At 46.7% G+C, this 17,970-nt stretch overlaps 1 protein-coding gene across 1 annotated transcript; it reads right to left on the minus strand.

Moving 5' to 3' along the window:
* Positions 1-871: 871 nt before the first annotated feature.
* On the minus strand, positions 872-11,611 carry Mon1a (MON1 homolog A, secretory trafficking associated). Its single transcript, XM_051204744.1, has 6 exons — positions 11,327-11,611; positions 5,514-5,653; positions 3,487-3,969; positions 2,027-2,792; positions 1,246-1,393; positions 872-1,138 (listed from the first exon to the last, which is right to left on the minus strand). Exons 2-6 carry the CDS (start codon positions 5,638-5,640, stop codon positions 998-1,000), a joined length of 1,665 nt encoding a protein of 554 aa, XP_051060701.1. The 5' UTR covers positions 5,641-5,653; positions 11,327-11,611; the 3' UTR covers positions 872-997.
* Between the last annotated feature and the right edge of the window lie 6,359 nt (positions 11,612-17,970).

The following is a 17,970-nucleotide window of genomic DNA, read 5'->3' on the forward strand; positions in this document are numbered from 1 at the left end:
CCCTTTATGGGAAGACCTAAGCATTATCCCCCAGAGGCCTGTGGCCACAGGAGACTGGATTCTGAATCTGGTTATGTTCAACAGCGGTTTGCCATGCCAAGGGCTCCTACCCAGAAGCTGGTCCAGGACATCCACCCTTGTCTGACTCAGCTTAGCCTGTACTTAACTACAGCAGCCCATTAACCAGAGTGCTAGGGACTGAACTGTTCTTTGAAGCATGCTTCTGGGAACCTCACCAGGAACATGCTGGCACTACAGAAGACTGCGTTTGGGGAAAGATGGGGCGGACAAGGGAAAGACGGTAGGGTGCATATGGCAGGGTTTCAGGAACCAAAACAGCACCAGACTGGAATCTGCCTGCATGTGAGTGGCCTGCCGCTGGCAAAAGGTGGGAGGGGAGGGGCTCAGGTAAGCATGTGCTCCCATACATAAGGAATGTGTTGGGTCAGGAAGGAGGATTCTGGGCCTATATGTGAGAGTGGATGGGTAAAAGAACCAGTGCCAGGCCAGGCGTTGGTGGTGCACACCTTTAGTCCCAGCACTAGGGAGGCAGAGGCAAGTGGATCTCTGTGAGTTCAAGGCCAGCCTGGTCTACAGAGAGTTCCAGGATGCAATACAGAGAAACCCCGTCTCAAAATAACAAAAAGAAAAACAAAACAAAACAAAACCAGGGTGGGGTGTGGCGGCACACACCTTTATTCCCAGGGCTCAGGAGGCGGAGGGAGGCAGATCTCTCAGTTTGAGGACAGCTTGGTCCACACAGTGAGTTCCTGACAGTGAAGGCTCATGGAGAGAACTACAAAGTCTCAAAAACCCACCGACCAACCAAGCAAACAAACAAACCAAAGAGCCAATGACAAAGCGCAACCAGTGTCTTTCCCAAAGCACTTTAATGCACGCACCAACCCACAGTCCCTGCTGCTGGCTGGGCAGGGGAAGCCAGCCTCACCTGGAGGCTCCCGTGGCTTCCCAGGCCCCATGTGCCTGCCCACTTCCATCAATAGGTGAGGGGTGTGAGGATGAAGAGCCGGTCTTCCTCTTTCCGGATCCAGCGCATCAGCTTGTGGATGGCACTGACAGCTGATGCCTTGGTCCCCAGTGGGCTGTAGCACATGTAGAGCTCAAAGGCACCTGTCACCTGGAGGAGGGGGCAAAGGGTCGTCACCTGGAATAGTCATGCCTCATGCCTCTTGTGGCATCTACCCAGTATCCGCAGGAAGACCAGTTCACCTAGGGCCACCTTACCCAGGCTAGGAGGTTCTCATTGGGACCTGTATAGTAGATGGTCTTGAGTGGGCGAGAGGCATTGTGAGCACGGCTGTGCAGGTACTGGTAGAGGCCCAGCAGCCGCTCCTGCTCCTCTTCACTGGTGTACGGGGCCTCAATTTCAGGACTGCAGACGGAGAAGCAGGGTCACAAAGGAATGCCTTTCACAGTCTTCTCAGGAGAACTAGAAATACCTATTTCTGGACAGGGAGATTTTACTGCCTGTTCTCTCCAGGTGCTCCCCTATGACAGGGTATTGTCTTCTGGCTATAGAAGATTACCCAGGACAGACTGAACCCTGAGCCCCCCACCAGGTTCACCTTTGGTGACCCTTCCCTTGGAGAGGTTACTCTTGAGTTTAGATATCTAACAGAGTAGCAAGTCTAGAGCAGAGGAGGTAGTCTCCTGGGAAACCTTCTGATGGTGGGGATGGGGTGGATATATCTGCCCAGCTGCTTTAGTTGAGGAGTGGGGGGGGTGTGTGTGTGGGAAGGCTCTGTATCCTGCCTTGGCCCAAAATGACCCCAAAGGCAGTGCTGCTCCAGGGCAAAGGACCTGGGAAACCTCTATTCCAGCTTCTTTCCCAAGTTGTTCCAGGCCTACATGTGTTGAAGTAGAGAGGTGTCCCACCGAGTGATGCCAGAGGAAAACAGCCCCAGAGGAGTGGTCATTTTCAGAGCTGCATCTTAGGTCTCAGGACCAACCAGCCTCCCCCCATCTCAGCATCCTTGTCTCCCTGAAGCAGTGCCTCTCCTCTCACCTGGTGAAGAGTCCTGAGCTCTTTGACTTATAGAGGAAGTGGCGAAGGTCAGGGATGCCCACTTGGGCAACGCTGTAGTATGGTGTGCGCAGAGCCTCCCGCAGGGCCAAGTGGGCTCCCCGCTTTCGAAGGCGTTCCTGGAAGCGGCGGCGGCAGTCAGAGACCGCAAAGAAGTCCTCACGGTCGGTGGAGACAAGCAGCAGGCAAAGGTCGGTGTCAGGTTCTAGGTAAGAGATGTGCGCGTGGAAGAAGCCAGCCGCATTGAACTTTGGCAGGCACACGGGGGTCCAAGCCTCGCCCTCACGGAAGGATGAGGAGGAACTAATGAGGTTGAAAAGCAGGTGCAGGTCGATGGGATGCAGGAATTGGTCCTTGCGGCGCACCAGCGCCACCAGCTGGTTGTGGGCCAGCAGAATGGAAAAGACCAGGCTGCGAGCGCGTGCCTGCTGCAGGCTGGCACTCACCGTGTCCCGCACTGCCGCTGCCAAGGGCAGGCACCGAGCTGCACCCATCAGGAAACTGGGGTCTCGAGCCATTAGCTGCAACAGGTTATCGGTGATTCGCTCCGAGCCTGAGAGCAGACGCCGCAGGTCGTAGTTCTGCTTCTGCTGGAAGATGTGGCTCAACTGCGCACCAGTAAGAAGGCTCAGGATTTGGTAGTAGATGTACAGTAGCTCCTGGGCCAGCTCCTGGGCCGACTGCCGTGTACGGGCCACCGCCACCAGCACCAGAGGGCTCCGGCGCACGAATACTACCTTGTAGCCATCTGAGGGTGTGGGCAGGGGGTCAGCTTCAGCCCTCCTCCCAGAAGCCCTCCCGGATAGGCTTTCCCAGTGGGCTTCTCTTTCCAGGGTTTCCTTGCAGGGAGCTCTGAATTCAGTAGGGACTTATTGGTTGTGGGTAGCCAGTCACCTCCCTTCCCTGCCATCTGTTTCGCAAACTGACTCTCTCAGACACACAAAAAGCTCTTCAGGAAAACACATTCTTTGTTTGCATCTCAAGTAGCCCAGGTTGACCCAGATATACATCACCAGGCCAGCTCAGGAAAACACACTTTCTGTTAACTGCTAACTCAATTGGTAAGGAATCTGGGCTTAATTTTTTTTCTATTTTTTAATTTTTTCATTATTTTTTTTGTCAGTGCCCCAGGGGGCTTTCATGCTTTCCAATGGCAAAACTCTTGTTGGAACTGCTTTTGGCTCTCACTACAGCCTCACCACCTCAGGAGGCTGATATTGTTAGCCTCCGTTCAGTAAGAGCATGAGGGCTCAGAGAGATGGAAGCACTTTACTCTCAGGCAAACAGCACAACCCAGCTTACTAGGTGTGAGTGTCTCTCTGTGTGTGTGAGTGCACATGAGTGTGTGAGAGTGAGTGTCTGTGTGAGTAGGTGTGTCCAAACTGGGTGTAAATAAACCCTGCCATTGGAGCCTTCCCCACAACCCTCTTCAGGAGGCTCACCTGCATGGATGGAGCGGATGGCATTCTTGTCTGCCTCCAGGAAGGACACCAGGGCAACCATGACACCCATAGTGCTGGAAAGTGCTTCCTCAGACCCATAGCGAGAATACACAGGCTTCCCTGCCTCACTCAGTACAAACACATGCTTCTGGTGGAGGCGCCATGCCTCCGTAGCGTCCTCGTCCCCTTCAGTTGTTCCCTCTTGAGAAGGCTCCGTGGCTGGTCGCCCGGCTGCCCCCTGGGGCTCCAGCCAGTCTTCAGAGCTTCCTGGCAGCATTTCCTCCTGCAGGTCACGGGCCACCCCTGTCAGCTGGGTGCTCAGCTCGCTGAAGTCCTGGCTGATCTGGCGCATGTCTGTAGGCAGTGATGGGGGACTCCCAGCATACTCTTTGGGGCTGTCCTCAGAAGTGTCCCTGTCTTCTGACTCTGTCAGGTCTTCATAGGAACGTGCATGGACAAACATGGCACCCTCCTGCCCCGCACCTGCAGACCAAAGGCATTGGTGCTTACACAGGTAGCTGCTGGCAGATACTCACCACTCACCAAGGAGATGCCTGACTTGATGGGGCCGAGCTACTGTCCTGCCTACCACTGTCTACCATGGGTCATGTTCATCTACAACCTAAAGGTTCTTGGTCCTAAGTCAGCAAGGGAAACTGGTATCTGCCTACCTCTCACTAACATTGAACAGCTCATCCCCTTGCCCATTCCAAACACTCTGGCCTTTACATTTGTGCTTTGGATCCTCCAACACACACACACTCTCTCTCTCTCACCCCAGGAGCTCTGCACCTGCCCTGTGCCTGGAAAGTTGTCTCCATCTTCCCATGTGGGTGAGTATTTGTCACACTTCTGCTCTCAGGTAAGATGTAGTTATTTATACACCTGACCTCCTGCCCTCCAACCCCAGGTACTATCATTTTCTCTCTTTGATTTCCTTTGGAATACTAACCAGTTATTGGTCACTACAATGGTATCCCCCCAAGACTACAAGTTTAGTTATTTACTCTCTCCATCCATGAGGGAGGGCTACTATAGCCCCTGACCACTAGCCTGAAGCTTGAGTCTTACTTCCTTCCTGTGTCTGTTCCTACATTCAAAAGGGGCTGAGATGCTGTCTATGCCCCACCTTATCACTTCCTGTCTCCACCTCCTGAGTGCTGGGATTAAAGGCTTGTGCCACCATTTCCTGGCTTCTATGGTTAACCCTCTTATCTCCAGGCAAGCTTTATTTGTCAGAACACAAGCAAAATACCAGACAACACTAGCTGTGGCTTCTCCAGGACAGGGGCCATGTTGAACTTCTCTTATATATTTTTGGGATTCTGGAATCTAAGGACCGAGGCATACTAGGCAAATACTTGACTAATAAGCTGAAGCCTCAACCCCTTCTTTCTTCTCTCGGAGATGACAATTTGGTCTTACTGCTGAGCCCTGGCTAGCCTCAAATTCATTATGTAGCCACAGGCTAGCCATGACTTCACACCAATCTGCCTGAACGCACGGATGCTGAGATTACAGGTGTACACCACCATGTCCAGCACAGCTTGAATTTTTACTAAAAGATATTTTAGCCAGGTGGTGATGGCGCACTCCTTTAATCCCAGCATTTGGGAGGCAGAGGCAGGTGGACCTCTGTGTGTTTGAGACCAGCCTGGTCTATTAAGTGAGCAGGACAGCTAGGGCTGTTACACAAAGAAACTCTTGAAAAAAAAAAAAAAAAAAAAGATAGAGAGAGAAAGAGAGAGACAGAGAGATTTTAAATAAAGACTTTAAAGTAAGAGTGTTAAGAGAAGAAAGCAGGCATTTTAGATCTTTCCGTATTTTTCTTATAAGAGGCAGCTTCTCACAGTTGTCTAGGCTGGTACAATATGAATGGCAAGAAAAGTAACTCTGCCATATCCCCAGCATATGACAAAGACCTAATGAATGAGCAAATGTCCACGTGAGTAGGAAAGACAGAGTGGTTATGACCCTCACTGCCCCCTGGAGGCGTGGCCGTTCCACTATTCTCTGGTTGGGGATACCTGGCTCTGTTCCCTGAGTCAGTCCTGGTGTGGGGCTCTCAGCTCTCTCAACACTTTGGCCATCAGAAGGAGCCAATGTGCCATCAGGGCACTCGCTGCTTCTCTCCCTCTGCATGTCGGCAGACATCTTTTGGACTGTCCTATGAGGAAAAACAGAAAAAAGAGGCATCATGGAGGGCAAAGGAGACAGCTGCTGGTAGACACCAGTGTGATTATTAGTACGAAGTTTCTTACCAGGACTCCATGAAGTCACATTCCCAGGAAATGACTTTTGGGTATTCTCTTATAAATACATTTAGGTTTTAGCTGGGTAGTGCTGGCACACACCTTTAATCTAAACACTCACTCAGGAGGCAGAGACAGGTGGATCTCAGAAGTTCAAGGCCAGCCTGGTCTACAAAGTGAGTTTCAGGACAGCTAGGACTGCCTCGAAAAGCCAATAAATAAATAAGATAAGAATTAAGTTTTAAGTTTTTTTTTTTCTGTATGTGGCAGAGGCAGGTGGATCTCTGTAAGTTTGGGGCCAGCCTGGTCTACAGAGCTAGTTCCAGGACAGCCAGGGCTGTTATACAGAGAAACCCTTTCTAGAAAGACCAAAACAAACATTTTCTCAGCTAATCTAGAGGCCAGCAAGTTTAAACTATCCTCCTCTCCATCCCTCTTGGATTTGGCAAGGCAAGCTATTTGTGAGGCTTGTTATGTATATGTTCTCACTCCAGTCCTCATGGTTTTGAGGAAACACTCTGAACCACTGAGCAGTCTCTCCAGCCCCTGTCTGGAAATAATTCTCAGTAGCTTCCTTCTAAGCAGTGGTCCATTCTACTAGCATCAGAAAACTGCCTCCCACATGCTACAGCATGGGAAAACACAGCTAGATTATATGTAAGCTCTTGCATACTTCAGGGTCAACGCTGTCTAGAATTAGGAGGCTGGGAACTGTGGAGACAACTGCTAAGCAGTAAGGTTTCTGCCACAGCATCTCCATTTCTCCTACTCTCTCTGGAATCTGTTACATCCAGACATTATTCTACCAGTGACCTCCAAGATCTAACTTCCTTCATCCCTGGTCAGTAATTGAAACCCCTGATATATTCTCATCTGCTCCCCCTCCTTTCTCCCCTCCCCCTTCCATCCCGTTTTATCTTTTTTATTTTTCTAGACAGTGTCCTACTTTATAGCTAAGGCTGTTCTACTATTCTGAGGTTCACTATGAAGTGCCGTCTCTCTTCCCAAGTACTGGGATTACATGTATATGCAACCAATCTTGGCTTACTTTTTCTCTCCTAAAGCACTTTCCACTCTTGGCTTCTAGTGCACCATTCTCTTTTCTTGGTTCCCCTCATGACATCACAGACTACCCATCTGTGTCTTTTTTTTTTTTTTTTTTTAACAGTTCTTATTGGAGGGGCCCAGGGTTCAGTCCTTGCTTCTCATCTGTCTTTATTCAATGCCCTTGTGACCTCATTCTGGCCTCATAGTTTTAAACTACCTCTACACATTAATGGATCCAACTTTTATTCCTAGCCCCAATATTTCTTCTATTTGCAGGAGGCATACACACATAACTGTCTAGTTTGTTATCTTAAGGTTGTACACCCCAAACCAAGATTCCAATCTATCCTCTCTTTAAAGGCTGTTCCTTGTTAGGTTTGATGGCACATACTCAGAATCCTAGCACTTGAGACTTGGAAGCCAGGGGCTCTGGAGTTCAAGGTCATTCTAAGCTACAAAGCAAGTTCAAGTCCAGTCTTGCTTAAGTGAGACCTTGTTTCAAAAGAAAAAAAAATAAAAGTAAGAATAAACCAATGGGGAGGGTGGTTGGAGAATGGCTCAGCAATTAAAAATATTTACTGCTCTTCTAGAAGATCCAAGTTTGGTTCCCAGCTCCATGTTAGGCCCATGACTGCCCATAACTGCAACTCCACGCAACAGATTTCCTCTTCTGGCCTCCACAGCCATGCACACAAGTGGTATACATTTACACAGACACACACATGAATAAAATAATAAAAGCAAATCTTAAAACAAATCAAGCCAACAGGGACATCAGGGATGGCTCAGTCCATGGAGTGTTTGCCTTGCAAGCAAGAAGACATGAACTGTATCCCCAGAACCAACGTGAAGTTGCCAGGTTTGGTGCCATCTGTGATCCAAGGACTGTGGAAGCAGAGACAAGAGGATGCCTGGTCCTTGCTGGCATAATGAGTTTGATGTCAGCTTTGTCTATATGAAGTCCTGTCTTTGAACACAAAACTGAGCATTGTGGCTCAGTCCTGCAATCTCAGAACGTGGTAGGCTAATGCAAGAAGGTTGTTGAAAGATTGGGGCTAGTCAGGGCTACAGATTGAGACATTATCTCAAAACAGACAAACAAACAGCAGGGCATGGGGGCTGTGGTTTAGTTCCATCTTCAGCTCTGCATAAAACATGACATAGTGATATACACTTGTAATCTTATCACTTGAGAGCTCGTAGAGGCAGCAGCTTGGGATACTTGGGACATATGAGAACCTATCTTAAAAAAAAAAAAAGTACAATGTGGGCAGAGGCTGTTGTTGGGGTGCATCTGTAATCCCAGCACTTCAAAGGGTTGAGGCAAGAGTGTCACCACCTGTCATGAGTTTGTGATCATTCAGAGCTACATAGTGAATCTGAGACCAGCATAGCTACAGAGTTTGAACAAAATCAAAATCAGGGCTTAGGGATGTAACACGGTTGATAGCATACTTGCCTGTAATGCATAAAGCTCTGGGTCCCTGCACTGCACTATATAAAACCACGTGTAGGACGGGGGAGAGAGCACAGTTGTTAAAGTGCTTGCCTGGTAAGCTTAAGGACCCAAGTGGATCAGAGCACATACTTCTCTTAGAGAAGATTTGGGCTTATCCCAGCACCCGGATTAAGCATTTAACTTCCTGTGACTCCAGCTCCACTAGATCCAATGCCCTCTTCTGCCCTCTTCAGGTTCTGCACTCACATGCACAACTTCCCCCATCCACAAATACATATAATTAAACTCTTAAAAATGAGTAACTAGTGGGAGGAAGACAGCAAGTGTTCCTTTTGCAGAATAACATATCAGTGGTATCAATGGTAAACACCTATCTCCAATAGTTGACCATTTCTTTCTTTTTCTTTTTTCTTTTTTTCCAAGACACTTTCTCTGTGTACCCTGAATGTCCTGGAACTCATTCTGTAGATCAGACTAGCTTTGAACAGAGAGATCCACCTCCCTCTGCTTCTTGAGTAATGGGAATAAAGGTGTGTACCACCACACTGGGCTCAATAGTTGACCATTTCTTCTTATCAATTCCATGATTATCTGATTGGTCCAAGCCACCATTCTCTCTCTAGCAAATTATTGCCACAACCTCCTAACCAGTCCTAATGCCTAACCACCTTTTATGTCTTTTCATTCAAGGCGAGTCTCTTGAAACACAGGTCAGGTGCCGTCATGGCTTTGCTCACAATTCTCTAACACTTCCTTCTAATGGCACACAAGGCACTTCCTCCTTTAATTCTACAAGGTTATTTTCTACCCATCCTTCCCACATCTTCTTTACATCAGCTCAGCTTATCCTGAACACCTCTTCACTCAACCTTTGCCCCTTTCTCTACTCTCACCCAACTGCATTTATAGCCCTTCCTAGGCTCGTACATGACCATTCCCTCACTTCAGGTTGTTGCCAGAGTACCTTATCAGAGAGGCTTTCCAGCAACATACCTGTTCACCCTGATTTTTTCTAGATTAAAGGTCACATTTCCTGTCACCTGCTACAAATGAGACATATGCAGGAGAAATTAAATGAACATTTAAGAAATAAAATCTTTGGAGGGGAAAGAAAATGAAAATTCTGTGATGAACACCCAGGTCAAATGTTCCTAGGATCAGGCAAGAAAACCCTTGACTGTAGAGACAGCTTGTCTTTGGAAGTAATCAAGTGTTCAGGAAAAACAGCTCTGTAGTTGAGGGACTGGTTTTACTGGTCTCAGTTTTCTCACTTAACAAATGGTATGGAATGGAAGTCGGACAGTGGTGGCGCACACCTTTAATCCCAGCACATAGGAGGCAGAGGCAGGTAGATCTCTGTGAGTTCCAGTCCAGTCTGGTCTACAAGCGAGTTCCAGGACAGACAGAGCTGTTACACAAAGGAACCCCATCTGGAAAAATCAAATGAATAAATAATTGGCATGGAATGGAACTATCTTTCAAACAGCTGCCACTGATTAAATGAGTTAATACATGTGATCCCGCTACTTAGAGCAGGCATATAGTATGCTCAGCTGCTTTTATTAACATATTGTGGTCATTGTTAGCATTCAGACTGCATGTACACACAGACCCAGTGGTCTCTGTCCTGCAAATCAATCCTCTGGGAATGTGCTCAGTAAGCCAGGGTCTGATAGTGACCTTAGGAAGCCAGGTGAGCTCCAGTTTGACCTCATGTCAGGCCAAAGAGCCTCAGAGTACCAAGCAAACTGGCTGATCAGTTACAGAAACAAGTTGCTAGCTGCTCCTACATATCCCTCCCAAGTTTACCTGCATAATGCCCCTCTTTGTGGTCTACAAAGTTCTACACCAGCTTCATTCTGTCCTGAGGGCCCACTCTGTCAGTATGCCTTTTGTGCCTCCATTAAAGGAGCCCAGAGTTTTGGAGTGTCCCTAGCATGGTACCTGGATAGGGTCAGCTGTCTAGAGCTAGCAGATGCTTTTTTCACAACAGTCCCTCTGCTATGTGAGCTCATATAACATCTTTACCCTCTCCAAGGTCAGTGCCAAGTTCCAGCCAGAAGGCATGGTAAAGCAAACAGCTTTCTGGATAGCAAACCACTCAGGCAGGAAGGAGGGGAAAGCCCACCTTCCACCTCCCCTGGAGCTTTAACCTTTGCAGCTGATGCTCCTGGGAAGCTGGGCCTGAAGCAGTTAGGTAAGTGTATCTCCGGCCAGCCCAGGAAGTCTCTGCAAGAACACTTTTTAGGCAGCTCCTCTAAATGTCCCCAGGGCATGCAACTTTTCCTAGAAGTGCCCTGTAGAGCCTGTGAGTGGTATCACCAAGTGAATTGTTGTTATCCCTCCTACTGTCCCTCCTTCCCTCAGATGGCTCCGGAAAAGGGGAGCGTCTGGTCAAAGCCCCTTCTCACAGGCTCCTAACTACCTTGTTCCTTCTTCCCGTTCTGACGGTGCCTTCACCTGTGGCCCTGACCCTTTGGTCTATCTGGGAGGAGGATGCAGAATGTATGACAGAAGGGCCCAGTTGAGGCTGTGCTATGTGGGTGCTTCAGCAGAATGCCTACTCTATACTGAGCGTAGCCTGATCCTGGTCACCTCTGGAGGCCACTCCCCTTCCTGACAAAGGCTGCTCACATTTCCCAGCAAACTCTAGCCCAGAAAGGGTTGGCTCACCTAGTGTAAGGACAGCCTAGTTATCTGAGCCAGAACACACTTGACCGAGACCCTCCCATCAGCTGCCTGGCTCACTCCACTCCACCTCCCCTTTGTCGCTTTTTAAGAGAGCTCTGAGGGCCGAATACGTCCGAATGGGGGGTTGGTGTTTTAACCAGCTACTGCTGTCTATGGGACATTGCTCTCTCGGTCAAAAAAAAAAAAAAAAAAAAAAAAAAATGAGTTCTTGCCTCATCTTTCGTATTGCCCAGTTGGGGTCAGCCGGCTGAGAGACCCCAAGGAGACACAGTACTCCTAACGGTGCATTAGATGGCTGGGACCCCCCAGTTTTCAAGCCCCTCCCTCTAAAGATGACAGCTTGCCCGCCTCTCGCCGCCCCCAGGCCACGTGGGTTGGTAGTCGAACTCACCTGTTTCTTGGGGGAGCACACGACCTACCAAGGGTGCCAGTCACTGCCCTCTGCCAGATCCCTGGGGAAACATGAGTGTCCAGCCGTGCCTGGCCTGAGGCTGCAACTTCATGGGGCTACCGCCCCTGGAGGATACAGACATGGCCACAGCGGAGGAATCGATCTCTCCTGCCGACCCTTAACCGGCCACCGGCGCAGGAAGACAGCTTTCACCGGCCTCTGGTGGCAGAGGCCCGGTTCCAGCCGCTTGGCCAGTCCCAGCTCGCCCCTCGGTGCATTGTGGGAAATGTAGTCCGTAGCTCTCGCAGCCTAAGCACTGCGGGAGCGGTTCCGGGCTCCGGAGCTCGGCAGAGCCAGAGGCGGGGTCTGACCCAGGTCCCGGGTTGCCTCACCTGGCACCGCCTCCTTCCGTGCCTTAGAGGCCACCACCCCCGCCCCCAACGACCCCAACAGACACACACACCATACACACACACACACACACACACACACACCACCCCACACCCCCCAACAGACACACACACACACACCCCACCCTACCCCACCCCACCCTAAAAACACCTCTGTCCTGTCTATATATCCAGCCTTATGGACAGAGAAAAGAATGTTTATGCTTTTTAACCCAAGTCAGGACTTTTGCTATGACTCAAAGGTGTGAATCTATTCCAGCTGTTTTACAGACACCTGTTAGCTGCTTTTTCTACAATGTGGATTTTAGTACATACTGCAAACAGTGGTAATGCTAATATATCTAACATTTTTATCTCTTTTTGTAATCTAAAAAAAATTAATGTAAGCACCAGGTGGTGGTTGCATATGTCTTTAATCCCAGCACTGGGGAGGCAGAGGCAGAATCTCTGAGTTGGAGGCCAGCCTGGTCTACAGAGCAAGTTCCAAGATATCCAGGCTTACACAGAAACCCTGTCTCAAAATAAAAAAGATTATGTAAGATTCATGGAGTTGAGGGGTCCACCTCTCTCGGGCCAAATGGACTCCAGATAAGTAGAGCCTAAGTTTCCCTACCTGCCTAGTCCTGGTGACTTCTTTCCCCTGGTCTCGAGACTGACTCCTCACTTCCTCCAGCTACTAGGACCATGGGCCTGAAAATTCCAGATATAAGATTCGCCTTTAAGTTCCTAAACTTTAACTTCTGTCCCTATCTGTCTCAGCAGATTTCCACTTGGCTAACAGACACCATCCAGGAATCAGTTGCTGACTACAAACTGTTCCAAATAGCTGTGAGCTCTGGACTTGCTGAAAGCTGATGTGATCACTCCGTCTCTTCTGCTGGGTCAGCAAACCAGATGCTTCTGATGAATGCCTCATTGCCTGAATCCCATTCTGGCCTTTGACTAGCACTTCAGCCTTCCTGGGCCCAGACAATGTCTTAGTTTCAACAGGAAGTAGTTACAGAAGACTGTTATCCTCTACAAAAGGCTGGAATCTTAGGTCGAAAGGAAACATCCTGGCATAGGGACAAAATGGCTACCATATAGTAACTATTGACATACCAGGAAAGGTACCTATTATTACCAAATGAACCCATATCTACAAAATAGACAGGTAGATTCATTAGCTGAGATAGTTCTACACCTGCTCTGTGTAAGAACAAGGTTAATGTATGCCTTTAAGAGAAAATTCTTTCTTTCTTTCTTTATTCCTTAATTGTTGTTTGTTTCTATACAAAACCACTCAGGAATCATTAGAAATAATTTGGCTGTACTAAAAAAATGCAGAAAAAAAAGAGGTGAGATAAATGATTAGTTCTCATTCTCCTAGTAACTGATGTCAGTCATCACAGGGCCTGTGACCCTTCTGTTTCCAATTACTATTGGCACCTGCATCATTAATGCCTTAACTAGATACACGGGTGCCATGGCACTCAGAGTCGAGGGGGGAATGTGAGGGCTAAAGTTATGTTTTAAGTTTAAATTACGGTGCTTAGGAGATCTATAACGGGCTGGAGAGATGGTTCAGTGGTTAAGAGCTTTGGCTGCTCTTCCAGAGGACCTGGGTTCAATTCCCAGCACCCACATGGTAGCTTACAATTGTCTGACACTCCAGTTCTAGGGGATCTGATACCTTCACACCAATGCACATAAGACAAAGTTAAATAAATTATTTTTTAAAAAGAGATCTATAAAACAAAACTGCCTCTAACCTGTAAGTACCACTTGCCCAAGGACAGATAACTTCCTGGAATGCTGGGGGCTATTGTTCATGTAAGATAACAAGCCACATGTTTTCACTTCTGCAAACAAGGTTGGTTGCTCTGCCTGCACAGGATGTGCTTGATCACACACAGGCAGGAAGTAAATCAGGATATATTCTTGCCCCCTATAGAATGAAGGCAGGAAGTACATAGCCTTGTGGGGTTTGCCTTTATAAGCACTGGACTAACTTAATTTGCCATTCTTTGGGAATTCTGGGTATGAACCTGGCCAGTATTTAATAAAATTTGTTTCATATTTGGCTCAGAAATTGTGGTAGTGGTCTTATCCTTGCCTTGTGGGATTAACAGTATAAACAAAACCATAAGTGGTTCTATAGCTCAAGTTTTTATGTTGCAGAAGTACTTGAGATACAGTTGGGTATATTAGTCTGGGAATCAGAACGTTAAGGTCATTGCTAGAAATGCAAATCTCAGAGTGTCAGTCTACCACCAATATTTAAAGCCAAATAAAGAAGAAAGTATATTGTAAGTTGTCTGATAGAATATAATGCTTGGGCCTTTATATTTCTGAAAATGATTTCAGCATTGTATTAACAGTAAAGTACTTATAGATTAACATACAATATTGAATGCTAGCAGGATACACTTTGAAATGTTTTCATGATACTAAAACCAGGGTAGAGACCCTCTGAATCTAGAGCTGTCCACAATGCAATGGACAAGATAACCAAGGAAGTGACCAACTATAGCTTGGAGAACAATGTATACGACCAGGAGGCACACCACCGCTAAGTAGTTCTAAGGAAAGAAAAAAAAAACAGCAACATAAAACTAAGTATTTTAACTTTGGCCCTCAAAGTCTTAGGCTGGCCTTGAACTCACTGTGAGGCCAAGAATGACCTTGAACCCCTAATCTTCCCAGGAAGTGTTAGGATTACAGGACTGTCTCCACACCCACTTTATGCAATGCTGGGGATTGAGCCCAGAGCTTTGTGTACAATAGGCAAACAATATACTAACCGAACCACATCCCCGGCTCCAAAGTACATTTCAGGTGTTTTTTTTTTTTTTTTTATTGCCAAGAATAATGAAGTAAGCTGTTTAGTAAAGCTGACCCAGAAAAGTGCCCTCACAGTGTATAGCCCCCAGGTAGGGGCCCACTTGAACAGGCAAATCCACAGGGGAGGGACTGCCAGACAAATCGCTGCCCTTTTGCCTTCATCTTATTTAGGGTCATGTTCTCCAGTATCCATGATAAGAGTTTCACTTCATTTTAGCTAAAAGGTCAAGGCGGATCATTGTGAGTTTGAGGCCAGCCTGATCTACAGAGCTAGTTCCAGGACAGGCTGCAAAACAATACAGAGAAATCCTGTCTCAAACAAACAAACAAACAAACAAACAAACCCAAACAACAACAACAAAAAACAAAAAAGAAAAAGAAATGTTAAAACTAAGGATTTGTCAAAAAAAGAGACAAAGCCAGGTGTTGGAGGTGCACACCTTTAGTCCCAGCACTTGGGAGGCAAAGGCAAGTGGATCTCGGTCCTGGTCTACAGAACTAATTCCAGGACAGGCTCCAAAGCAATACAGAAAGACCCTGTCTCGAAAAACCAAAAAAGAAAAAAGAAGAAAGGAAGGAAGAGAGAGAGAGAGAGAGAGAGAATAACCAGGAGAGAATCAGATGATAAATGATGAAATATTTTTTTCACAAGAAAACAGGCTGCCTTACTAGTGCTACAAAGTGATAAAGGAAGAAAGGAAAACCCCTTCAAAATCTCAGGGAAGCAGAGTGGTGAGTGAAATGGTTCATTAGACAAAGGCACTTATTGCTAACCCTGACTACCTGAGTTCAACTCTCTGGTCCCTCATGGTGGGAGGAGAAAGTTGACCTCCTCAGGTCGTCTTCTGACTTCTGTGCATATATTGAAACTAACTGTCCGTCTGTCTGTGGCTCCCTCCCTCCCTCTCTTCCTTCTTCCCTCTCTCTTAGGAATGAATTTAATGCATACAGAGATGCAATGGTGCTCTTCCAGGGAACCCTTGATTAGTTCCCAGCACCTGCATTAGGTGGCCCACAACAGTCTGTAACTCCAAGTCCAGCAGCCCTCGTCTAGCCTCTGAGAGCACCTGCACACCCCCTTTTTTAGTATCCAGTAGTGTGGCTGAATACACATGGTATATACACATACATACAAGTAAAAATTTTTGAGTCTTTTAGGCTGGGTGTGGTGGCACACACCTTTGATTCCAGCACTGGAAGGTAGAAGCAGGCAGATCTCTGAGTTTGAAGCTAGCCTGATCTAGATAGTGAGTTTCAGGACAGCCAGAGCAGCGTAGTGAGACCTTGTCTTAAAACAACAATAAAGTAAGTAAATAAAATCCTTTTTTAAATCCCAAGGAAAGCTGGGCAGTGGTGGTGCACACCTTTAGTCCCAGCATTCAAGAGGCAGAAGCAGGTGGATCTCTGTGAGTTCGAGGCCAGCCTGGTCTACAGAGTTCCAGGACAGGCTCCAAAACAATACAGAGAAACCCTGTCTCCAAAAACTAAAAACAAAAATAAAACAAAACAAAAATCCCAGGGAATGAAGTTGTGCTTGCAGCCCAGGGCTAGAGTACTTGTGTAACATATAGGAGGTCCAAAATGCTAAAGAGGCTGAGCCACTAAAGGTATTTGCCCCAAGCCATACAAACAAAATAGCTACCAAAGTCTGAGAAGGGATCCCAGCCCCAGCACACACTTAGCCACAACTTTGCAGAACCTCAAGGTCTGAAACCTCCACTAAGATCATGAATGAAAAAGGGACAAACCATGCATTTGCTCCAGCACCAGGTAGTCCTTACTATTATGGAGAGTCCTGCTGGGTTCATGAAAATCACAAACCACATGAAACAGAATGCTGAGGCTTTAATTTTTAAAAATGTGTTGCTTGTATGTATGTGTAAGTTTGGGGTGAGTGCAGGGCAAGAACTCTTATTTAATGATCCATCTTATTAGCCTAAAGCTGAGATTTTAAGGAGCCACTGTCCTGGAGATCAAGAGTGCTTTATCATTGAAAGTGGCATCTCAGAGGCAGACAAGCCACCTACTAGGAGTTCTGAGCCTGCTTTATGGTGCTGGGATCATACACACTCTACCATTGAGCTACACCTCCAACCCCACTTTGTGGGTTGTTCGGCATGAGTCAGAGTCTTGCTATTTGTTTCTGACTGGCTGCCTGGAACTCAATAAGTAGACCAGATTGGCCTTAAACTTGTAGTAATCCTCCTGTCTCTGCTTCTGAGCATAAGCCATTACAACGGACTTTTATTTTTTTTAATTGAAGAGCATTCTGTGTAGCCCTAGCTGGCCTCTACCTTGTGACAGATTACAGATATAAACCATGCTTGGCTGGTATTTTTTTTAAATTAGTGTTCCAAAAGAACCAGGGTCTATTTCTTTGTAATTTTACTAGCAAAAATCAAGATATGAGCAGTTTATTTTACTACTCAAATAAAAATAAAACATAGATTAAATCACTTTTTTTTTTAACTTGGGAAGCTTTATTAGGGGAAGGGAAGGGAGAGAGAAAGAGAGAAAGAGAAAGACAAGAGGCTACCGCCTCAGATAAATGGCAGTAAGAGCAGATTAAACCATTTTTGTTCGATTTTTCTTTTTTTCTCGGAGTCTTGCTGTGTGCTCTAAACAGGTACTGCTGGAGCTGGGTTTTGCTTTGTCCACACTGGGACTGTGCCCTGTTTCTTCTCTTTTGAAGTAAAAAGGGGTACTTTATTTTTGGTATTACAGGAGCCCACAGTTGAGAGATCTTAAAATTTTTAAAGGAAAAATTTGGAATTTTACAGAAAACATAAATAAAAACTAGATATTTTCTTTAAATACTTAAAACGTATAAGGGTATGGGACATACAGACAGGGTTTCTCTGTGTGGCCCTAGCTGTCCTGAAACTTGCTCTGTAGACCAGGCTGGCCTTGTACTAACAAAGATCCGCCTGCCTCTGCCTACCAAGTGCTGGGATTAAAGGTGTGAGCCTCCATTGCTCCACATACAATATTTTATATCATAGTATCTTTATTCATATGTCATTCAAATAAATGAATAAATAAATAAGTGACTAGAGTGTTAGTGCCATCGCTATGAACACCAAACACCAGAAACTGGGATATTCCCATCTTATGATGTAGCAAGACAATGACCTAAGCAGTCTGGCAAAAAACATATAGAATGTCTCTCCTTACCTAAGGTCTATTCAAGTTAACAGACTGATTTAGGGTGTATGTCTAAGGTCTTTGTCTTTGCTAAATTTGTTGGTGGTAGCACACACCTTTAATCCTAGCACTTTGGAAGCAAAGGCAGGTAAATCTCTGAGTTTGAGGCCAGCCTGGTCTGCAGAGTGAATGCCAGGACAGCCAGAGCTTCACAGTGAAACCCTGTCTTGAAAAACCAAACAACCAACTAAACAAACAAAACAAAAC

Source organism: Phodopus roborovskii, unplaced genomic scaffold (genome assembly GCF_943737965.1).
Source record: "Phodopus roborovskii unplaced genomic scaffold, PHOROB, whole genome shotgun sequence".
NCBI classification, from domain to species: domain Eukaryota; kingdom Metazoa; phylum Chordata; class Mammalia; order Rodentia; family Cricetidae; genus Phodopus; species Phodopus roborovskii.